This window comes from Pestalotiopsis fici (assembly GCF_000516985.1).
Source record: "Pestalotiopsis fici W106-1 unplaced genomic scaffold PFICI_Scf_1, whole genome shotgun sequence".
NCBI lineage: Eukaryota > Fungi > Ascomycota > Sordariomycetes > Amphisphaeriales > Sporocadaceae > Pestalotiopsis > Pestalotiopsis fici.
This window is the reverse complement of record NW_006917091.1, coordinates 6,716,907-6,740,121: the sequence shown is the minus strand read 5'-3', so window position 1 is coordinate 6,740,121 and position 23,215 is coordinate 6,716,907. Positions and strand designations below refer to the sequence as shown.

General features: G+C 50.5%; 6 protein-coding genes across 6 annotated transcripts; 4 read left to right on the top strand and 2 right to left on the bottom strand.

Annotated features, from left to right (window-relative positions):
• Nucleotides 1-633: 633 nt before the first annotated feature.
• On the top strand, nucleotides 634-1,473 carry PFICI_01963 (endonuclease LCL3; the record flags this gene model as incomplete). Its single annotated transcript, XM_007830544.1, has 2 exons — nucleotides 634-1,008; nucleotides 1,072-1,473. The coding sequence occupies 2 exons, from the start codon at nucleotides 634-636 to the stop codon at nucleotides 1,471-1,473; spliced, it is 777 nt and encodes a 258-aa protein (XP_007828735.1).
• A 3,477-nt stretch (nucleotides 1,474-4,950) lies between these two features.
• Nucleotides 4,951-8,705, top strand: PFICI_01962 (uncharacterized protein; the record flags this gene model as incomplete). Its single annotated transcript, XM_007830543.1, has 2 exons — nucleotides 4,951-8,416; nucleotides 8,473-8,705. 2 exons carry the CDS (start codon nucleotides 4,951-4,953, stop codon nucleotides 8,703-8,705), a joined length of 3,699 nt encoding a protein of 1,232 aa, XP_007828734.1.
• A 1,978-nt stretch (nucleotides 8,706-10,683) lies between these two features.
• On the bottom strand, nucleotides 10,684-13,474 carry PFICI_01961 (uncharacterized protein; the record flags this gene model as incomplete). Its single annotated transcript, XM_007830542.1, has 3 exons — nucleotides 10,684-11,205; nucleotides 11,263-13,223; nucleotides 13,345-13,474. 3 exons carry the CDS (start codon nucleotides 13,472-13,474, stop codon nucleotides 10,684-10,686), a joined length of 2,613 nt encoding a protein of 870 aa, XP_007828733.1.
• A 2,757-nt stretch (nucleotides 13,475-16,231) lies between these two features.
• On the bottom strand, nucleotides 16,232-16,999 carry PFICI_01960 (uncharacterized protein; the record flags this gene model as incomplete). The annotated part of the gene is made up of 1 exon (XM_007830541.1): nucleotides 16,232-16,999. The coding sequence occupies one exon, from the start codon at nucleotides 16,997-16,999 to the stop codon at nucleotides 16,232-16,234; it is 768 nt and encodes a 255-aa protein (XP_007828732.1).
• Nucleotides 17,000-18,040: 1,041 nt separating this feature from the next.
• Nucleotides 18,041-18,477, top strand: PFICI_01959 (Cytochrome c oxidase assembly protein COX19; the record flags this gene model as incomplete). The annotated part of the gene is made up of 3 exons (XM_007830540.1): nucleotides 18,041-18,093; nucleotides 18,160-18,309; nucleotides 18,369-18,477. The coding sequence occupies 3 exons, from the start codon at nucleotides 18,041-18,043 to the stop codon at nucleotides 18,475-18,477; spliced, it is 312 nt and encodes a 103-aa protein (XP_007828731.1).
• A 702-nt stretch (nucleotides 18,478-19,179) lies between these two features.
• Nucleotides 19,180-21,650, top strand: PFICI_01958 (uncharacterized protein; the record flags this gene model as incomplete). The annotated part of the gene is made up of 7 exons (XM_007830539.1): nucleotides 19,180-19,342; nucleotides 19,400-19,521; nucleotides 19,587-19,730; nucleotides 19,800-19,965; nucleotides 20,022-20,238; nucleotides 20,294-21,293; nucleotides 21,420-21,650. The coding sequence occupies 7 exons, from the start codon at nucleotides 19,180-19,182 to the stop codon at nucleotides 21,648-21,650; spliced, it is 2,043 nt and encodes a 680-aa protein (XP_007828730.1).
• Nucleotides 21,651-23,215: the final 1,565 nt, after the last annotated feature.

The window sequence follows — 23,215 nt, the reverse complement described above, 5'->3', positions numbered from 1 at the left end:
CGAGGAGTTAATCTGATATAATCTGTTCCAAAGCACCACAGATTTCGATTTCGAACAGGAAACATCAAATGATTGAATGAAAGATCTTCAGCATGATTGGGATCAGGCAAAGTTGCAGCATTTCTACTCCCAGCCGTGCAAAGTCGCAGGTCACCACCTCCTAAGCAATATAGAGCCTGGGGCCGTCTTGTGTGTGTGCTTAATGAGATAAGGCAATGAAGACACCCGTGGGCATTGCATCAATCTATTTGGATCTACCAAGTCCATCCAAGCATATCTTTGAAGAAACAGAAAACCTGCAAGATCTTTCAAGAAACAATTGTGGATTCAGATGCGTTGTTCGTGTGGAGTGTCTTGTTGCGTTCATATACTACAATCAACACCTGTACGTACTCTAGTAGTGAGTGATAATTGGTGCCGACTATTGGTTACTGAGCTGCAGGGCCAATGAATCGCCTGCAGCCCGCACGCGTTAGAGGCGTGGGGTCCCGCCAACACCTCAGCAGTTCGGGCCCTTGAGTGCCGATTTTCGCCGCGGATATCCTTCCCAACGACGGCCACATCTCTCAGCCAACCTCAGTCCGTTTGGGCGACGCTGGTCGCTTTGGGGACATTCCACAGGCCGTATTCACGATGCCATGGCCATTCGGCACCGGCAACAGGAAAGACGACGATGAAAAGTCTGGCCACTCCACGATTCCCTGGACAGAGAGCCTGAACAACACCGACTGGCAGCACTTTAAAGATCCCAGAAATTGGGTGCCAACCGTTCTGGTCACCACCACAATCTTGGTGTCTCTGCAGTTCTATCGATCCTATCTTCGTCGCTTCCCCGGCGCTGCTCATGTGCAGCCATCTTTCTTTCGGAAGCGCAGCTTGTTTGGGAAGGTTACGAGTGTTGGCGATGGCGACAACTTCCACCTCTTTCATACTCCTGGCGGACGCTTAGCTGGCTGGGGGTGGCTGCGGCGCATCCCGGAGAAGAGGCCGGAATTGAAGGGCAAAACAGTCAGTTCCTAGAATCTAGCCTCTACTATACACGAAAGACCCGTGCTGACGTCCATATCGCAGATTCCCGTGCGCTTAGCCGGTATCGATGCCCCTGAGGGCGCGCACTTTGGCAAGCCCGCGCAGCCCTTTGCGACCGACGCGCTTGCCTGGCTGTCGGACTATGTCCTAGGTCGGCGGGTGCGCGCAAAGATCTACAAGCGCGATCAGTACGATCGCGTTGTGGCCACTGTATTCGTCCGCCGCTTTTTCCTGCGCAAAGACGTCGGTCTGGAGATGCTCAAGAGGGGCCTGGCGACCACGTACGAGGCAAAGTCGGGCGCCGAGTTTGGCGGACTGGAAGAAAAGTACAGGGCGGCCGAGGCGAAAGCAAAGGCGAAGAAGCTCGGCATATGGGGAGGCAAGCCCGAGCATTTTGAAAGTCCTCGCGATTTCAAGACACGCATGAACCAGGCAGACGCGTAGGATAGGGCTTGATCATGAGCCTCACATCGCCATCGTTAAAGCATAGTTACGCATTCCAATGAAAATCTCACGCATGATCAACAAGTTTTGTGGGCTTGAAGATCTGTGTCAAGTGGCCGTGGGTTGTGAAGAAACACAGATGATCCACGGATCCGCCAAGGTCAAAAGGTATGATCTGCCATGGAGCGTCAAGCATGACTACGTTGGTTTGATGTAGCGCTGTAACTTTGGGAGCATTCTATGCTGTCATGACACCTCGAAACAGTGGTTCGCTCCAGCCCTCGCATTCCCTTATCTTCAGTGCTGAGTGCAAATGGTACGTGGAAGCGTGGCTGAGTCTAGTGCGTTCCGCTCACCGGATTTGAATACCGAGTCCAGGAAGATTTCAAGCAATGGATGTGATCATGATGGATGAAATAAACAAATAACACATGGCAAAATGCATGTTCTGCGAGTGCTTGTATGTAGGTCTTGATCTTAATTTTCGCCGTTTGATGTCCCAAACCTTGTCTAGGTGTACGAGGAGTACTTGTTTGTGGCTGAGGAATATCAACAATAACAACGACGACGTTCTGCACAATCCAATCTTGGGACCCTCCAGCAAAAGATGTCCTTGGACTGTCAACAGGTCTGCAAGGCGCATTCTGACGTTTTTATGCAGCACATCGTCACCGCTTTGTCAATAGAGGTACGATTGTACATCCATTCACACTAACACTATCAGCCTACCGGGTGCTCCCTTGATGATATACGAATTGCAATTTATGCTAGGCGGTGGCAATTGGCACGGGAAAGTCTGAAAAGATGACTTATCACCTGGCATGTTTTCTATGCATGAGGCGGCGCTGTCCAATTTTCTCCCTCCGCCGCGCCGCGTGTCCAAAAGATAAATGAAGGGTGTTGCAATGTCAGAGCGCATGGCCGAGGAGGCGCCTTCGTTCGGCGTTTAACAAGCAGACAGCGGCATCGAAGCTAGCTGGACTGGAGGTTTCGAGCTTGGCTTTTAGAGTTTTGTTTATATCAGATATACCACGGGCATAATGGACTGCTCGTCTATAGAGAAAACAACGAACCATATCGCCTGCAAGCCAATTCGTATTTCCACAAGCATACAAAACCCTGGAACTTTATGAAAGCATTGTGCATGGAAATGCCAGCAGCCAGGGAGGTTTGGACCAGTGGAATCGCACCGCCGAACGTTTGAGATGCAGCACATCCCGGACCATCGAGAGGTCCCCTGTCGCCCTGTCTAACATCTGATCCAGTTACAAGACGAGCAACCCCTCACCCCAAGTCACCTCACCAGAGTCCAGACGCCCCCTTTCGGTATGGATCCCAAGACGCAGGGGAACACCAAAAGGCTTTCAAGAACTGGCCTCGTTCTGCACACTGCTGTTTCGGCTTCTTTGGTTTTCCCTCGACACTGCAAAATCCGGTGCTTCGTTGGGAGTCGCTGCCCGGCAGTGGAGAGTAGACGCACACTTTCTTTTTCACCCGTAGTCTTCGTCGTTCGTTACAAACACCAAAAGCCTCACGAAAGGGCAGAATAGAACTGGGGATCCCTCACTCCCTTACAACAGTCTCCATCCCTGATCAAAGGCTGCCATTCGCTTGTTAAATCCATCTAGTCATTCCTTTTCATTTTCCTACTTGTTTTCCACCATCCTTCATCTCGCGGGTCTTTTCTACGGCCAACGTGGCTCAAAAAGAAAGAAGAAGAAAACCTTCCTTTTTCTGAAGACGCCCCTGATTTGATAAGAGGGCACACCACCAATATCTCAGACATTAAGCACGTCGTGAGAAACCCGGAATTGCTCCCTGGTGGTTTCGTCGACTGTTCGGCACGCCTTCGTCAAGGGTTTCCATCCTTGGGATCTACACCACGCTCGTTTCCGAACCAGACAACCTCTTTTTAATAATTCTATCTTAGTCACACGAGGGAGATTTGTGCAGTAAGCCCTGCGTCACAACATTTGGTGCACCCAAATCCCGGCTGCCGATTTCTCTCTTGTCACGAAAGCCCAAACAGCCAGGTCCCGAAAGAGGCTTGTTCGCCCGGACTTTGCAGCATAACATCGCACACATCGGAACCAGGCGTCGCACATAGCGCCGGCCCTCTATTAGAGTTGGGGACTACTGCAATTTGCTCGGTGAGTGCGATTCTTATTTCATGCCCTTCTTTTTTCTTTCTTCCTTTCGCGTCGCGTAAAGAAAAAAAAAAAAAAAAAAAAAAAGTCCCCGTTGGCGGGCCAGCATCTAGGATATGGTAGTGTCATAGATCCCCGTCTCCAACGACGAGATTCGCCTTCGCGGTCGCAGCCAACAAGGACAACCCAAGTGGTCGATGTCCGCTAAAGCCAGGCGAACAAATCATTCATCCAGCATCTCTTTCTTGATTTTCTCTGCGACAGAGCGGGTGGACAAAATTGGGGGTCACAAACAGATGGCGCCTGTCATCTCATAATCTTAATTACGTATGTCGCGGACGGTCGCTAATTTGCCGAACCGAGTTTAGCGACCCATTCGACGGATTGCAAGGCAATCAAACTTCACCACGCAACCAACAAGCAGACAGACAGCGGGAGAAAAAGCCCAGCTCGGAAGCAGCCCGTGTGCCGTCCAAACCTGCCACTCACTTTATTTCTTTCTTTCTTTTTGGACTTTCACAATCATCAGAAAAATTCCCCTTGATCACAAGGAATTAATTGCAGGCACACTCGCGCAGCACTCTCACTCACATTAGACGAGTGGGACGGGTCAACGAGGTCAAGCAGCGATCACGTACCATCGAGGCACTGCCCCAGCTCATTTATTTTACGGGGCTCCACTCAAAATTCAGGTACCAATTGCAGTTACTCCACCGCAAACACAACCACCACTGCGCAACCCCCCCGGCAGCACTGAAGCCCAGGCCCAGACACACGGGCCTCGCTCTCTCAGCAGCCAGCCAGTGAGTCCGTTCAGCCAGTCCCAGTCCAGTACCTTACTCTTCCGTCAGTTCCCCTGCCTGTTCTGTCTGTCGCCTCGACTGCACTGCGTACGATCATCCATCTCCTCCCGACCTCGAAGCATCATCATCATCACTTGCGAAACTGCACAACTAAACGGTTCCAATTCCCTTCGACGGACTAAACTCAAATCAACTTTCCGAAAACGGAAGTTGCGGACAGCATACAGCACCTTAATCGCCAATAGACTTCCCGGCTCTCGAATTCTAAATCGACACGACTCGACGCCACAGCTTCTTGATCCAATTGTGTCACAAGTGCGATCCCTTTTCAATTGGCCATTCACGTCACAAAGAAGTCCCCGGTCTATTCGGCGGCCCCCGTATCTTTTTTTTTTCCCTCTCGTCGCGTTCAGGCATGACTCTCGACTCTCGGTAGCTTCAGTTTCGTTGGGCATCCACCTTATCGCCGTCCTTCCGGCTGGGGCGTTGTCGACATCACATCGTCGCCGCCGTCACAGCGAGCAACGATGCGATTGCCCTCAACATGGCGGCCGCGGCGGTCGTCGCGCGCTCCCAGTAAGGGCGCGCCGTCGCGCCTGCTCACCTTCGCGTCGCTTGCGACGCTATCAAATGCCATCAGCGTGGTCCCGGTGTCATCGCCAAACCTGGACCTGAGCAAATTGGGCAAGACGGGAATTGCTGGTGACTTTACGGGTATATCATTGTACATGTGGGAAGGACAGAACGAAAATTCTTTTGCGACAAATGGTTCCCAATCACTCATGACCCAATTTCCTGATGGGTCGTTTCTCAATGTTCTGGATAGCGACGCGTCTATTCAGGCATTATGCGTCTTGAACGACGCGTTAATATTGGGCGGGAACTTTACCAGTTTGGGCGGTTCAGAGTTTACCGCTATCGCATCCATGGACCTCAACACCACCAAACTCACCAATATGACCGGAATCACGGGTCAGGTTAACAGCCTGTTTTGTGACGAGGATTCTAATACAGTTTACGTGGGTGGAAGTTTCCAAGCTGACGAGTCCACGAATGCGATAAAATGGACAGACGATAGCTGGACAAGTCTCCCATTTGCAGGTTTCAATGGACCTGTCATGTCCATTACCCAAGCTGCGAATGGCAATATCATCTTTGGAGGAAGCTTCACCGGCTTGGGAAACACCTCGACCCCGAGCGAAACAAGTGAAATATTGGTAAATCTGTCAACGGCAAACATATCGACCACAGCAGGTGCCACCACTTCAGGTTTTAGCGACCCCGAAAATATCATCTGCAAGACCGACGGCGCAGATGGATCTGGAAACACGTGGCTGATGGAGGACGATACCGCCGGTTCGTGGACAGCAACCTTCGACTTTGGATTTGAGCCCACCAGACTGCGGCTGTACAACACTCACCAGGATGGGCGAGGCACCCAAACTTGGAGATTTACCGCTTTCCCGATCAACGGTATCATGAACTTTACCTACATTGATCCGGCCACCAACCAGAATGCATCCTGCACAAGCGAATGCCCATTGAGCGACGACACCTCGGTCGAATACCAGGACTTTTTCTTCGTCAACAGTGTGGGCATGAATGAGTTCACCATCGATGTGTCGGCTTGGTATGGTAGTGGAGGTGGTTTTGACGGCATTGAGCTCTTCCAGGACAACATTTACACCTACGCGATCAATGACTTCAACGAGCCATCCTGCTCAAATACTTCATTCCCGTCCACTGCAACATCGACAGGCTCGTGGACCACTACGCCATCTGGACAGAGCAACTCCGAGTATCTTTCAGCCCAACTGACAGGCACGATCTCGTCAGACTCAGCTGCCGTCACATTTTACCCTGACGTGCGTGAATCTGGTAACTACACAGTCAGTTTGTACACGCCTGGCTGTTTACAGGATAGCACTTGCACCAGCCGTGGGCAAGTCAATGTCACGTGGACCTTGACAGCAGATGATGACACCGATGATAACGTGAAAATACTTTATCAAAGTAACAACTATGATAAATACGACGTCCTGTTCACCGCGGTCATGGATGCCGCGTCCTCCTCCTTCCGTCCAAGCATTGTTCTCACTCCAGCAAACAACCAAGATACAACCAACCTTACCGTCGTCGCCCAACGGATTGGCTTGTACTTGCAGAACTCGACCGGGGGGCTGAATGGACTTTTCGAGTACGATCCTAGCAAAGCAACAGTCGACACTTCAGATTTCAGCACTTCGCAATTCGACAAGCTGGGATCTGGTTTTGACTCTCGATCGGCCGTGACGACCCTGGTTCAGGATGGAGATATTACCTACATCGGTGGCAATTTCTCGTCAAGCAGTGTCAAGAATATTGTTGGAATTGATACATCAAACAACTCGACAGTCGAGCTAGATGGCGGCTTGAACGGTGCAGTGAATTCTCTCTATGCATCGGATGGACAGATCTACGCTGGCGGATCGTTCGACAACAACCTGGACGGCTCCGATTCAGGCCTCAGTCACGTGGCAGTCTACGATGCCAGCAGCAAGCAATGGTCGCCGCTTGGCGCTGGAGTAGATGGTCCAGTTGCTAGCGTCGCTCCCATGACCCTGAATATTAGCAGCAGTACTGCCGAGACCGTGGTCGCCCTGACGGGTTCCTTCAACAGTTTGATTGCTTTCGACGACAATTCGGAGATCTCAGTCAGTGGCTTCGCGGTTTGGGTGCCATCACAGAAAAATTGGCTGCAACATGTCAATGGTACTTACCCTTCCATTAGTGGTCTGCTGACAACATCCTTGCTCAATGCCACTAACGGCATGTCGTTGTATGCTGGCTCAATGTCATCGAAGGCAATCAGCGCGAATGGAGTTGTCGCCATGGGCGAGACGCTGGGAACCTTCCCAGTCAATTTTACATCGAAGTCTACGAGCAGCAACACCACGAGTACGAAACGAGCTTCCGTGATCAACAGCACTGATACACTCACTGGTGTGCAAACCGGTGCGTTCTACAATGATGGTGCCGTTACCATTCTTGGTGGACACTTCACTGCAACCACTAGCAATGGCTCAACTGCCAGCAATTTGGTCATTATCGACAGCGACAACAGCAACGCCACTACTGGCCTACCGTCTGGTGTATCTGATGAGTCCACATTTTATACACTTGCCGTCCAGGATGACAACCTGTTTGCGGGTGGTCTTGTGAAGGGAACCATTGGCCAGTCAAGTGTATCAGGTCTGGTTTCCTACAACCTAGCCAACTCTAAATTCAACAACCAGCCACCAGGTCTCGTCGGCTACGGTGACGATGATGCGATTGTGACCTCGATTAAAGTCCGCCCTGACACGAGCGATGTCTACGTCGGTGGTTCTTTCAAGTCAGCAGGCACTTTGGACTGTCCAGGTGTATGCACGTACTCAACCTCGGACGAACAGTGGACTCGCCCCGGCTTGGGCCTGCAGGGCAATGTTAGCTCCATGGTTTGGCCAAGCAGCTCTACACTTGTAGCAGGCGGTGAGTTAAGCATCAATGGAACGACCTACTATCTAGCCTCGTTTGATGCATCCAGTGCTGTCTGGACGGCTTTTTCGGAACAATCTTCTCTGCCTGGCCCAGTAGATGCTGTCACGACTGCCAACAGCGATGGCACACAGTTCTGGGCAGCTGGAACTGCGAGCGATTCCAGCTCTGTTTACCTCATGAAATACAACGGGTCCGCTTGGGAATCAGCAGGTGTCAGCCTCAACGAAGATTCCGTCATCAAGAGTTTGCAGGTATTCTCAGTCACATCTTCCCACGACTCGAGTGCTTTGCTCGACACCAATGAAGTTCTTATGATCACTGGATCTCTCAGCATTCCTAACTTCGGAACGGCCTCGAGTGTCATTTTCAATGGTACAGCACTTCAGCCCTATGCGCTGACAGGTAATACCGGAAATACTGCGGGCTCAATTTCGAGAATCTTCGTCCAGAACGAGGACTTTTTCTCAAGCGGCAGTAAGTTCACCAGGATTTGTATCTTGATTGACTAGGAGCTAACATGAAAACTGTAGGTTCCGGATTAGCAGTCGGCTTTGTTGTCCTGATAGGACTGGCGATCTCGCTGGGAATAATGCTCCTAATCGTGGTCGCCGGTCTATTATTGGATCGATACAGAAAGAAGCGTGACGGTTACGTCCCTGCCCCTACTTCGTACGATCGAGGTGGTGGCATGAGCCGCATTCCTCCCGAAGAGCTTCTTGACTCATTGAGCAAGGGTCGATCTGGCGCAACTCCGCAAATATGAGGAGAGTTGACGATCAGACCAGGAATGACTCATTGGCCGATCGCCACCATCGACAAATACACAAAGTCACAGGTTGGATATGTGGAGGACAACAAATATCATGCCAGATCTTGATGCATAGATGCAATCAAAGGTCCGGAAATTCCCAGGTTTCGAGTTCGGAACAAACAGCAAAGATACCCATCAATTGCCAGCGATCAAATTTTACGCAATCGAGCAACAACAAGGCAAACGGCGCCAAGAGAAGAGGCAGATCATTGAGAGAGCGCACTAGAAGATGAAGTGGCCGCTGTATCACCAATTTGCTTGCATGCACTTTCATCTTTTATTTACGAATTACGACAAGCGAGTCAGCATCATAATGTCTAGAAATCATAGTTCATTTCCCGCATTTCTTCCCACAAACAAACAAACACACAAGTTGTGTGACACTACTACACTTCTTCACCCTTTCTTCTGTACATTAGCAAACCAAAGTCTCGTGGTCTCGCCCCCCGGCCACGCATCAACCTTGTTGAGGGCTTCAAAATGGGATGGTTTCATGCTGCGCTCATCGGAGCGCGGCTCTAATAGGGGTTTCCGAGAACAGCATCTGGCTGGAAAGATCTGTTTGAATGGGAAAGATACAGTAAGGCAGGATCTTTTGGAAGGGGCTCCCATTCGAGAGCTTGATTTGCCCACGTCTACCTCTAGCAGGTAGTTTAGATATCTGAGAATCTCAATATCACAAATTTCACAATAAATTCTCCGATTTCTAGTGCATGTCAAGTGCGATGATGAGATCCGAGCACCATGAAACTCAGTGATCATTTTATCGCTATCCCATAACAATCCTGATTTTTTCTATACAAGCACTGCCTGCCAATTAACATCAAGGCCGACTTGTACGTAGGACAGAGGGTAAACTATATTTCCATCTCTACCGGCTCTTCCGACCCGAGACCCTCTCGGCACGTCTTTTCTACGCAATCCATTAAGCAAGGGGTACATGATTTTGTGATGCCTCTTTCCCTTTATTTTCCTTATTCTCCCGCCCTGGTAAAAAAAAAAGAAAAAAAAGGGGGGGGGGAGCCACATGACTTTCCGAGTTTGCCGAGAGAGGCTGGGGAAGTGTGTGGTGGATGGACCGTGGGACGGGAAAACCCAAGCGCAACAGCGCCGGGCGGCAAGGAAAAAAAAGAAAAGAAGAAGAGAATAGGGGGGCATATACCCCTTTTTGTATACTAATCTATTGATTCTTGTTTGTCGCCCGGGGCGCTTCTTGGCCTTGATCCGTGCCCTGCAAATACTTGATCGTACAGGGCTGGTAGACGCAAGCTGAATCTTGGTGTATCATCTACAAAAGGGACTCGAAAAATAAATGCACCTATCAGTGATCAGAAGCCTTCTGTCACGCCAATTGTGGAAGCGTGTAACTATGGACGCCATCGTAGATAAACGCATGTCACTGACCAGGAAAATCGGTTTGTAATTTCAGAGAGGATGACGGAGTCGGATCAAGAAAAGTTTCACATTTCAAGATTCAAGTTATGTGTCTCATAGATTTATTTCTTTTAGCTAACCTTGGTCCTCTGGAACGTATTGTTACAAATGCACAGCAAACCTCTAGCAGGTAGGCCATTGAAGGTCAATCGAGTCTGCCCCTAAGCGGGCGTCTTTAGTAGTCAGTCTGTCTTAGGCCACGCGGAAAAACAATCTGTATACGCCTCTCGCCCCGAAAGAAAACCAGTACCAACGCCGAAGAAGATGTTCACCTTGTCGCTTTTGCTCAGACCCCAAGGCAAGGGGGTGTTGAGGAGGGAAGCGCCAACGCCACATCGGGATGACAATGCAAAATGCAAGGCGAAATGCAAAAGATGACCAGGCTCGGTGATGAGCCGCCAACGGGCTTTGGTTGCCAATGTACAAATTGTGCCATGTTATCGGCCGTATGCCTTGTTGCAATGCGTCCACCAGCAGGTGGCGGACCATTGCGGAATTAGTAGTTCAATTCACCCGCGCCGCCACCAGCGACATGGTCAAGATCCTCGTAGCTCTTTAGACTTCGGCCTTGAACAGCCTCTCGAGGACCCATGGCAGCGCCACCTGGAGCAGCACCATCGCCCCATCTGCTAACTCCTCCACGGCCGCGGCCACCCTCTTGGTTCCAGCGTCCTTGCGGTTGACGTCTGTCGTACGGGCCAGTACGGTTGTTATTGTTGAAGCGGCCATTCATGCCCCCTCGTCGAACGGGTCCCACGCCACGGTCGTCACCGCCAGCATTCCAGCCGGCAGCTTGCATGCCGCCTTGAGCAAACAACGGAGGCATGCCGGGCAGTCCAGGGAAACCAGGGAATTGAGGCATCATGTTGTTCATGGAGAAGTTCTGCAGGTTGAAACCTCTGGGAGTTCCTTGCTGAGTCTGGCCATTGGAAGGGGGGAAGTGCCCGTTGGAATTGGCATCGGTTCGGCTCGGAGCAATGTGTGCCGGGTCAAGGACATATGCATTGATCAAATCGAACTGGATGGGCGTCAAAGTTAGCGGCTGGTCTGTTGTTTTGAAATACTGTCATCTTACCTCTTGCTTCAAAGTTTCAAGCCAGTCTGGATGACGCTTCTCGACATGCTTCTTCCAGAAGTGCTCCTCCTTGAAAAGCTTGGTACACTCGGGAACCTTACATCTCCACTTGTGCTCGTCTTCTTGCTTTACAAACTTGGTCATCTCATCGGCGATAGCATCGTCAGAAGGCTTGCCGCCAAGCTTGCGAATATCGCACGTCTCGGGCTCAAGAATCTGCATGATCTTGTCTTCAAAGGTCTTGACCCATTTGTATGCGCGCTCAAGCTGTTGCTCCGACTTGGAAATGCGAGGCTTGCGGTCGTTATCTGGTGCTTCTCCCTCTTCCTCCTCCTGCTTCATTTCACGCTTCTTAGACGGGAACGGCTCTCCGTGGGCACTTGCACGTGCCACATTCTTCGCGGCCGTAGACAAAGTGGTTCTAGGACGGCGCAGATGGCCTCCAGGGCATTTTCTAGTCAACTCGTGGATCGAATCGCTCTCGAAGACGCAGAAGAAACAAAAGTTGAAGACACGACGAAGATATTCGATCATGAGATCGAGCTGCTTCTTCTTCACCAGCAGATCTTCGTCATCAACCTCATCATCGACGGCACCCTCGTCTTCATCATCGTCCATTTCTCCTTCTTCACCTTCGTCGATGTCAAGATCGAGGTTACGGTCCTTCTTCATTTTCTTGACGGGCGAAGTGGGAACAGCCGGTTGTAAGCGGCCGGCATTCTTGAGATCGTCTACACGCTCCTCAACCTTGAGTCTGGCATTGAAATCGGATCCAAAGTCCTCTTCGAATTTGTTGACAAGCCGCTGGACGAGCGCAAGATCCTTCTCTACTCTCTCGGGAGCCGAGAAAAGATCCCACAAGGCCTTTTTGCGAGGATTTCCAGGAGGATTGTGGACGCCAACATGGCATACGAAATCGCCGCGGACCTCATCCTTGACGGTCTTGCCATTTACAGCGTCAAGCGCCTTCTCGGCAGTGGACAGCAGCACAGGAGATTTGATCTCGGTATCGCCATCCTCGTCCTTGGGATCAAGGCGCTCGGACGTGGCCACTGTATCAGAAGAAGGGTGGAGCATCACCCAGCCCATTCTGTGGTATCGCTTACTAGGGTTCGGGTCGCTCAGCGACAGCCACTTGAAGCCGCCTTCCTCTTCTCCAAGGTGCTCCTTGCAAAACGACTCAAGATTCTGGCGGCTGACGTGTGGTGCAATCGTCTTGATCAGTAGTGTTGGCTGGTAGAGGTTCTCATCGCGAATGTCGTTGCCCTGAACTGGTACAAGGTCACCTACGCCAAGGACTTCATTTGCCGTGGCTTCGCCCTCTTCTTTCTCAAAAACACCACCAGTGCCATTGCTCTCGCTCTTCGGAATGCCTTCGAGAGAGAACTCGTCAAATGTACCAGACTCCAAGTCTTGTTCCCATTGGGTGTAGGCGCCACGGCGGAAGTCGTTAAGCTGCGCGTGAAAAACGTCTCGTACCTCGGGCACATAACGCTCTTTGAACCATTGCTCCTTCTTGTGCTCGGCAACGAAACTTCTGGCCATCTTTGCTTGGAGCTCCTCCTTGTACACATCATAAGCCGCCTGGATCTTGGCCTTCTCCTTGTCACGGTCTTCCTGGGACTCTCTGCCACGGGTGCGTTCCGGGCGGCGGCCCGTGCGGGCTCGCTCCTTCTCTTCCTTGATCTTCTCATTGGCTCTCCACCATTCTCCAAAATAGGAGAAGCCGACTTGAAAGGGAAGCTTCACGGGATCTGTCAAGGGATTGACAGAGGGAGGAGGTGGTTCGCTTCCGGTCTGGCCTGGCACATAACGATCGATGTTGGCAGGCGGTGAGGCAACCCGGCGAGATCGATCATCACGATCGCGAGGTCCTGCAAAATCATCCCGTCCTCGGCCTCGAGGTTCGTATCTGTCGACAGGGGGAGGTGATCGAGATCTGCGACGTGTACGATCGTAGCCTGACCAGTCAGCTGGGAAAATCATGGAGCGACCGGCCAAACATTGCCACCATATTGCATCGCCAAAGTAGAAGATGAGGCAACATTAATGGATCAAGAAATGACGGAGAGAATAACGCACCAGGTGAGCGACCGCGATAGAAGCTGTCACTGCGATCGTCCTTTCTTTCGTCGCGGCTCCACTCGCGGTCACGAGGTGAGCGCATCGGTACGTCGCGATCACGGTCGCGATACGAATTGTACGAGTCCATGGTCGCTGTGTGTATTGGATGCGTGGGAGGATGCCGAAAAGCAGCAATTGCTGCTACAAGAGCTTCGGTACTGAGATTTTTGTATCTGTCGTAGTGGGGACACGGTGGTACAGGTTCGGTCGTCAAGTGAGGAAAGAAGTGTGCGCCAGGGGCCTGCTGTTTGGCGACGCGATTGCCGTTAGAGAAATCATTTCCCAGAAAAAGTTTGACACAAGCAACAGAATCATGGTAGAAAAGAGGTTTGGGAGGGACAGCATGATGACAAAGATGAAGGACAGCTAGCAAGCCAAAGTAGAAGAAGAAGCGGGATGATTGAGAAGCGTAGGATGAGGCGCGCAAGGAGCCAAACAAACTAATGCATGGTGAAGAAGCAGTGATGACAAGAAGTTTGCGCGCAAAGGCGGCTGGTGGTGATGAAGAGGCGGGCTGGAGATCTGAGGTCGCGACTTGGACAGAGAGGAGAGAGACAAGAGATGCCGGAGCTCAACGGCTACAGGCAGGCAGGCAGAACGGGTGGGTGGTGGAAGCGGGCGAGCGGGCGACAGAGCGAGAGAGCGAAGAAGAGATAGCTAGAAGAAAAGGAAGGACGAACTGGTTGATGAGGTAGCAATTGAGGCTGCGTTTGGGGATGCAATTGATGCTGATGATTCTCCGTGACGTCCTGGTAGTAGGAGTGTCCGGGAATTCGCTGCTCGAGGTCAGCTTATTGTCTTGAGGACAAAGGGTAATGGATCAATCAGTTAACCGAACTCACCAGTAGGTGATGGGGATCCATCGTGGGCGTAGCACAGCGCTCGGACCAGCCCAAGGTTTAGCGACTCGGCTAAATGAATATTTGTGGTTTGTGGAATGTCAAGATCACGCTAAGTCGGAAGATCATCATGATTCATTCAAGTATCGGGGTCAATGGTCTTTAGCCCAAACTCAGACCCCTAGGGATGCATCGCAAAAGTGGGTTTCGAACCAGCTCCTCCATTAGCTTGAGCTCAATGGCTGCATGTACTCTGTAGATCCGCCCAGCTCCAGCCAGGTACCAACCCCGTCATTATTCCGTATTGTCATTGGGTGTTTTGGAAGTAATTACGAGACATCTATAAAATTGGGTTGCAAGATAGGGCACAACATATTTTGCAGATTCGTTTGCTTTCAGTATAAATGAATTGAATTCGTAACCACAAGTCAATTCAAATGTCTAGTCTCTGAATAATATGGTCTGGAAAGTTTAAACTATGAACTATTAAAAGCACCATGGATAGGTCACAGCTATGTTCTAGGTTTAGACGTGTAGTTTTGGCAAGACCAACAAACAAAAGAGGCTTTCTTATAACAATTAGCCAACACCAAATGAATACATTGAAATCAACGCAACCCAAGTTTCGGGACTGCTGGCTTATATATCGTACGCAAAGCTCCCACGCATACGGGAGAGGCCGTTGGAATCTTATACTCAAAACGTGAGGGCCTACTGAAAGCAACGCAATGAAACTATTGGCAGGACTGGTCAAGACTTTAACAGGCTTAATCAGTCGCGTTTAACACAATGAGCTACATAGCTAGGCAATATTTCTCTTTGAGTTATATCCACCGAGCTGGTGGATTTTCCGCAGCCCTAATCGTAAGGATTTTTTCCTCCTTTTTTTGGGGAAAAAATAGAAGCCATATAATAACCGGGAGAGCCTACATTTTTCTTTATTCTGCCGTGAGAGTTGCAAGATGCAAATGCTACCTACCTGGCTGGCAAATATGTGTTGTACCAATGCAAACGGTTCGGAATATCCAAGTAAACCGAGCATATTTCCTATAGACAGGCCAGCAGAAGTCATCTCAAAATTGCGTATCATATCATCCATTGTAATGAATACTACGAGAAAATGGAGCCTCATTTTGTGGCGGCATGTTTTGGCAAGCCGTGGCAATCATTCAAGCCGTTTGAATTTCGGTGTGCAATGGTCAGATAGCTCTGTTTGGCTCACTTGAATCGTAAGGCGGCGAAATTACAACACCGGAGGACAAAGAAAGCCTTATAGTTGAAAATGATGGAAAAAAGCTTGAAGTAAGACTAGTCATCAATCTTTGGTTTCACCCCCTTATTTGATATGAAAAGATGTTGGGCGTGTAAGCCTTCTGCGGTCTCCAGTCTCCTTAAGGCTCCCCGCTCTATTCTTTTCTTTATTACAATTATACGACAAGGCTATTTCTTAGTTCTGATATTTCTACTGCGAATTCTGAAGCTGATACGGGCAGTACTTCCTTCGCCTTCTTTGACGACGGAAGGAGTCTGGTTAGTAGATCGGGCCCAGGAGTTGAATATCTTTCGGCCTTTGCCTACATCTGCTGGAGGTCCTTGGATCTGGAACCTATTATGAGAAACGTCTTGTAGTATCATTTGACAGTTCTTTTCGAGTAAGACGGATAGTTTTCTCAGATCAGTAGACTATTCGAACTTGGGGGATTTTTCCAACAATGTTTTCTATTTGGCGTTCACAATTCGGGTAAAATATCCAAGAGATTAAGGCGAAATATGTACTCAGATATTTGATTTATATAAAAACGAGTCAATGATTTCGTGATAGTCGTAGACTTCGTTTGCTTGACATTCATTATACTTTGCGTCAAGCATTTCCCCTCCCTCACAGCCTCTTGGGCTCTACGCTAGATCGGCCCTCGCTATTCGGAACCGCAAAGAGGTGATTCTGTAAAGCGTTGCTCTGGCAGTCACCCCATTACTTTGTTTTCTCTTCAAATCAATTTTCTGCCTCATATACCGGCGCCCAAAACACCCAACCCAACTCCCGCCGCCATGCCGACCAGACACGGCATGCCCGTAATCCTTGGCTGGGCCACATTTGCCGTGCCGACGACAAACCCACCCGTTGTGCCCACCGTTGAGCACCTGCTAATGGAAAGTCCGTGGCAGGCTTGTGAACTGAGACTGCTGCAGACACTGGCGGCGCTCGAGGACGCGAGCTGGGTGTGGGTAGGCTGGACGGTGACACCCCCGCCGCCAGGAACATTAATGGTGACGCCGTAGCCGCCGGTACCTGAGGCGAGGTCCGAGGTGCAGGCGGCGTAGTTACTGGAGCAGGCCGAGACGGCCGAGGAGCAAGCGCCCGCATTGGAGAAGGAGGTGGCAATTGCCGGAAACGCAAACAGCGAGTTGCTCACGTACGACACCGTGGTCGATGTCGGCAGCGTACCTGTGAGAGTCCCTGTTGCCGCCCCCGTACACACGGCTCCGGATGGGCAGCACGCCGGGCTGTTGCTTGAATCTAGTGCGCAGTACTGGCCGTCGGCGCAGCAGATGCCCGCAAAAGCCGAACCCTGGGACTCGCAGCTGAGGTAATTGGTTGGACAAGCTGTATCTCGCCTCTCTAGAGAGGCAGCGGCCCCGTACTGAAGCGGCGGTATGTAGTTTGCGCCGGCAGATGTGATGAGCAGGCTGCTGAGCGCCACAATCAAGACGGATGGAAGCGAGAACAGCGCATGGTGGCGGCTGGGCGAGTCCGTGGGCCGTGGTATCCTCATGATTACAAGCTGTGGTGATTTGCGATGGTTTTGTTCCAAGGTTGGCTCAAAGCAAGAGAGCAAGCTCAAGAATCCTGGTTGGGCGACACTAGGTCGGAGGGCAGATCTCGAGGTCCTCTGTATGTGTGCGCCGCTGGTTGAAGTAACGATGATGGCCAGGTCCGAGTGGAAATAATGAGTTTATGCTTAAATTTGGAGTCCGCCTGCATGCAGGTTTCCTGTTCACCGCTGATGGAGTGAAGCAGTCGATAAGGAGTGGAGGCCGGTAGTGGCTCAGTTTCTTTCTGTCTGCAAGGAGTTGTATGGACTTGCAGAACCTCTCTTCAGTGCCTCTGTAAGCTTGAATTTGGACGATGGATACAATGGCTGTTTGTTGTACAATCGCCTCGGCTGCAAGGGTCGGCAGTATGATCAATCTGAAGCTAAATAGTTACAAAAATGTCAAGATGCAGCCTTCTGCCGAATTCCTAGCAAAAGAAATCAAAACGAAGAAGAGCGATTAAAAAGCCTCTAACTTCCATGTCAGATTTCCAGGTGGTTGGCAATATGGACCTACAATACGACCTTACCTTAGCTTGAGCAGCTCCATCTCGCCCAACATGATGTCAAGCAGCGCCCATCGTAGCCCAGCAACCGCTAAAACAGCCCAGGGGTGGTGGGGGGGGGGTTCCGCTGGTTCTAGTACTACCTGGCAGTGCTTGGGGGCTAGGCGCTGCAATATTGGGTATGAGACGTGACAAGGTACCGTGGTACCTGACACGAACCACCGACCACCGATTTGATTTCGAAAAGAGCGGGCCCAGGTCCGGCTGCAGTGCGATTAGAGTAATGGTCCGTGCACACAGCAGAACTCATACGATGATCCGTTTTGGAAAGATTTCCAAGGGTCTCGTTTGGCGCAATGGTGAATCGTCGTCTCACAAGTGGAAGCAGACACGGTGCAAAAGCCCAGGACGTTCTTGTACACAGCACTTGTTTGCAAGGCTCCATTGCTCCATATGAGTTGTTCAAGCTGAAGCGTCTCTATTCCAGCCACAAACGATGAGTTCTTTCGGCAGTCCCGGCTCAGGGCCATATGCCGGGAAGCCCATCCCGTAAGTTTCTTCGCTGCTCCCAAGTCATCGACACGTCTGCAACGGCTACTAACGAGAACACAACAGCCCAGAGAGAGGCAGTTTTCCTCTTGATCATGATGGCGAGTGCAAGGACGTCATGGTCAACTACCTCAAGTGCCTCAAGGACGTCAGAGGCCAGAATGATCCTGCTTGCAGAGAGATTGCCAAAAACTATCTGTCTTGCAGAATGGAGAGGTGAATTGCATTCAGCTACATTTGAAATAGTCAATACTTTGCTGACACATATGGTACAGGAATCTAATGGCAAAGGACGATTTCAAGAATCTAGGTTTTGGCACAGAGAAACCAAAACCGACCCCAAAGGAACCGGAAAAGGGGGTCAAAGGCGAGTTGCACTGGTAGAAATGCAGCTCGTGAAGAGTTTGAAATGCAAAAACCACACTCATATACAAATCCAATGTGGCAACTCATGTTTCGATGGTTGTGGCTCTATGGCTGCCTTTGCAATGACACCAGCAGGCTTTGAGTTCAACGGGTTGTCGGCAATGAAAGTACGGGATGATGAAAATGTTCGTCGAGAGAATGGTCATTTAGCGACTATCCGAGGACCAAAAATCGACAGTCCGGAAGATTGCGGCGGAATTACATCTTGGGATCGATTTTATTTACTAGAGGAAACTCTCCCTGTCGCTTTGCGAAAAGCTGCGAGAATGCAAATAAGCTGGCTATTCAATCTGGACACAAATCTGCATCCGAAACGGCGCATCCAAAAAGCAAAGGCGCCACAAAACCGACTTATTTCCAGACATTCCCAGCCGCAAATCCGATGTCGCCAAGTTTGGCCGCCCGTGGGGTTCCCTGGCGTCCCCCGGGTTTATCGTTAGCGTCAGGCCCAGCTTGGATTATGGAGGCTCAACCGAGCATTATTATTCCGTAGCAACTGGGGAGGTTTGCTATAAAACGTCATCTTTCTACTCCGAAAATAGGACAGCGCGAATACTCAACTCATAATCCACGGCCCAATTGAGTCTTTTCAAAAAATTCTCCGCAGCGTGATACCTCATAGACTGGCCTTTATTCATCATTGTCAAGTGCACGATCAACATGATTCCCAGGAGCTCCCGTGTAGCCCGCATCAATGTGCCGAGGTTTGCCGGGAGCTACCGCCGCTCGTTCAGCGACACGCGAGCATTGAACAATTATGACGCTACATTGAAGAACCTCAAGATAGGAAAACACACACGAGTCATCTTTCAGGGTTTCACTGGTACAGTTCACGATCCAATAGAACCATATGTGTAGCACGCACTAAGCATCAATATAGGCAGACAAGCAACAGCAAATGCCAAAGAGTCGATAGAATGGGGAACCAACATTGTCGGGGGCGTGACCCCAGGTCGCGACGGCGAGCATCTTGGGCTGCCGGTCCTACCAAGCGTTAGAAAGGTAGGGTATTGCAGCATGACTTCTATGGAACTTGTGAGGATCGGGGCGCTGACATCGTGGCACAGGCAATGGAGACTCTGAAGCCAGATGCTACTGGAATCTATGTAGCGGCGCATCAGGCCACGGCCGCCATAGAAGAAGCTATCGAAGCCGAGGTCCCGCTTATAGTCGCCGTCGCCGAACATATACCTGTGCACGATCTCTTACGGGTATGTTATGATGAAATCACAGGCAGGCATATGATTCTCAAAGAGGATGAAATTAATGCAGGATTCTAGATACACTCTATGCTGAGGACGCAGTCTGCATCCAGACTAGTGGGTGCGAATTCCCCGGGTATCATCTCGTCCGTTGGAAAGTGCAGAATCGGATTTCAACCACTACCGTGTTTCGAGCCCGGCAGAATCGGTATAGTTGCGAGATCAGGAACGCTCAGCTACGAAAGTAAGTCTCAAGGTAACAAATGTTATTGTGACTACATGTCACTCACATGAACGCAGCTGCTGGCTCGACTTTGCGGTCTGGCCTTGGCCAGAGTATTTGCATCGGCGTAGGTGGTGACATCTTGCCTGGTACAACTCTGGTCGACGGACTCAAAATACTGGCAGAGGATGAAGATACCGAAGGCATCGCCTTGGTTGGCGAGATCGGTGGCAACACCGAGTTGGAAGCCGCAGAATGGATCAAGGAATATCGAGCAAAGACTAAAGATCCAAAGTGAGTGATTATCATGACATGAATTTAAGTCGTGTACTCACGTCGTAACTTACAGGCCTATCGTGGCCCTTGTTGGAGGTATCCAAGCCGTTCCAGGTCGCATCATGGGTCATGCGGGTGCTTTTGCCCTCCCTGGGGAGCCGGATGCAACAGAAAAGGTGAAAGCTCTCCAGTCGGCGGGAGCCACTATTATCAACCACCCTTCAAGATTCGGCTCTACTCTCAAATCGCTACTTGACGGCTCGACGCCCAAGGGAACTGGTATAGCCCCTGGAGCTGGTCAACAACGCAGAGGAATGCACACGTATAGACGACGACCGATACTCTACCAAGGCCAAAACGCGGCCAAGCAGGCTTTACAAAAACGTTCGATATATCTAAGTCAACAAACAGCTCTCGACCTTCTCCGTGTGCGTGGCATACGTGTGAATGAGGAGTCCATGGGCGCAACTGAACGGCTGCTCGCAGTGTCGATTAACCGCAGCACGCGCAATCCCTGTATCGTCGCCTCTCTTACAACTGACGCCAAAGATGCGAAGATTTTTGATTTCGAGTACACACGAGGATCTGCAGACCTGCCCATCGGGCCAATCGCTGCGGCACTCGGGCTGGACCGGGACTCGACGGAAGCACTGGAACAGCTCAGTCACTTGCTCAGAGAACTAGTCAGTCTATTCATTGAGAAGGAGGCGTTTCTCATTGACACGCGCATCGCCGAAACCGTTGACGGCGTTGCTGTTTCCCGGGCCCGCCTCGGCTTTGACGACGCCGCGCACCGGTCATGCGGACGGCAAGCCGACATTCACGCGCTGCGCGACGTGGATCGAGAGGATCCCGCCGAGGTTGGCGTCGAAAAGGACGGAATCGTCTACATCAAGCTACAGGACGGTAATATTGGCACTTTGGTCAACGGTGCTGGCCTCGCCATGAACACTGTCGACGCCCTGGCTGATGCCGGCGGCCGGGCGGCCAACTTTTTGGATACTGGCGGAAAGGCCACGAGCGAGACAGTAAAGAAGAGTTTCGAGGTTATTTTGACGGATCCCAGAGTCAAGGTATGTTGTCTCTTTGCTTCTTTTGATATTGTTCATCTCCTCCTGCTCCCGCATTCCATATACACCAATCCACGGCTCTGTGTCATCCGTGTTTGAGATTCATTACTAATACAAGACTCTACTTAGGCCATCTTTGTAAACATCTTTGGCGGGCTTACACTCGGAGACATGATTGCGCGGGGAGTGGTCATGGCCTTCAAGGATCTGCACATGTCGGTACCGGTAGTGGTCCGGATCCGCGGCACCAACGAGAAGGAGGGCCAAAAGATCATTGCCGAGAGCGGCCTGCCGCTGTATGCCTTTGATGACTTTGATGAGGCTGCGGCAAAGGCCATTGAGTTGGCAAACGAGTCATAGTAGGACTCACACAAAGTGGTACCACGGGGATTTGGATCGGGGCGTGGATTGTTCATCGAGGGTGAATAGAATTATACAACTTTGTGTACATGCTCTGGTTTGTGTGGATTTCCTCGTATCGGAAGAAGGATCCGTTTGCTCCAGAGTGGCAATGTGCTTAGACACCACCGCCTCCCGGGCCGGAGCGTGTAGTTATGATGTGACCAAGTCTCAATCCTCAGTGCATGAGTGATGCGTCTTGATGACCCAAAACCGCATGACATCAAACTTTGCACAGGAAACGTGGGCACACGGACGCCCCTCTATAGCTGTCAATCTGTGGCAACTTCCACAACTCAAGATATTTTTTTCATGATATTCTTTTACTATTGTTTCTTGATAGAGCAAAATGCTGTCATGTAGCGGGAGCAATACTATGACCTTGTGCTTGGCAGGGGCGCAAGGACCGAGCACATCACACGCATCAAAAATCGCCGCCAACGATCAAAAGTAGAAAGTGGCCACGCTATCTCGTGACGTTTTCTGCCCCCAACCAAATATGTGTCTCGTCTCTTCTCTCGAATGGGGACCGGCTATTTGCCAAAAGAGACATACAAGAAAACGGATCTCGGGGTTTCATTTGCGGAGTGTGCCGCTCCCCAGAAGGGGTCTGGATCTCTTTCATAGATACCTTTCCTGTCCTTTAAACTTGTCTAGCCCTTCCAAAAATGGTCTTGGAGTGTGTTGTGGGGAAGAGAGCCTCCTTCTAGTTGATATGGCGATCGAGACGACCTCGACAATATCATCTTTGAATCGAGAGGCAGTACTCGGAGGGGCATGACGATGCCCCTCCCTGTTTTACATTTCTCATCTCCCGTTCCAACCACCTTTTCTCTCTCCCGAATGATTCCTAAATGTCAACTTGAACAGTCGACTCTGTTTTTAATCAGATGGCAGGTAAGGTAGACGAGAAGGTCCAGCACTTGGGCTCTTTGCCGCCAGAAATTCCAAACTGATCAACAGACCGTCTCTTTGGCCTCATTGAAGAAATTCGTATTCAACGAATCCGCTTTCTCTTGGGAAATAAACCCCATGCGGAATGATACCCTGCAGACGTTTCCTTCGGCATTGCGATCTCCCTGGGCCTTGGGCCCCCCATGTCCATCTTATCTTTTCTTTTTCTTCCCATAGTTTTCCTAGTTGAGAAAAACGCATTGAGCGTTTCGAGCGTTTCCCTGTACTGATTAGCTCATACAAGTTGGAAAAGAAGATATGAAAAAAGAGTCTCTCGTCATGATCGAGAACAAGAAGCATTGGTGTGACAATCGTGGACTCTGCTGAACAACGTTTAATTGTGGATATATGTGCAAGTTAAGTATGTATGTAGTATGGGGTTTTTCTTTCTTTTCGGCAAGTCAGGGATGTATAGGCAGGATCACCCTGCATCTGCAGATGGAGAATATTTTTTTTTGTTTGATGGTGACGAGATGCCCATTACTCGATTCGGACGCAAAGCAAAAGAGAGATGATCGTGCACAACCCCAATCTTGCATGTCCTTTTTTCCCTTTCTTTCCACGATTTGCAA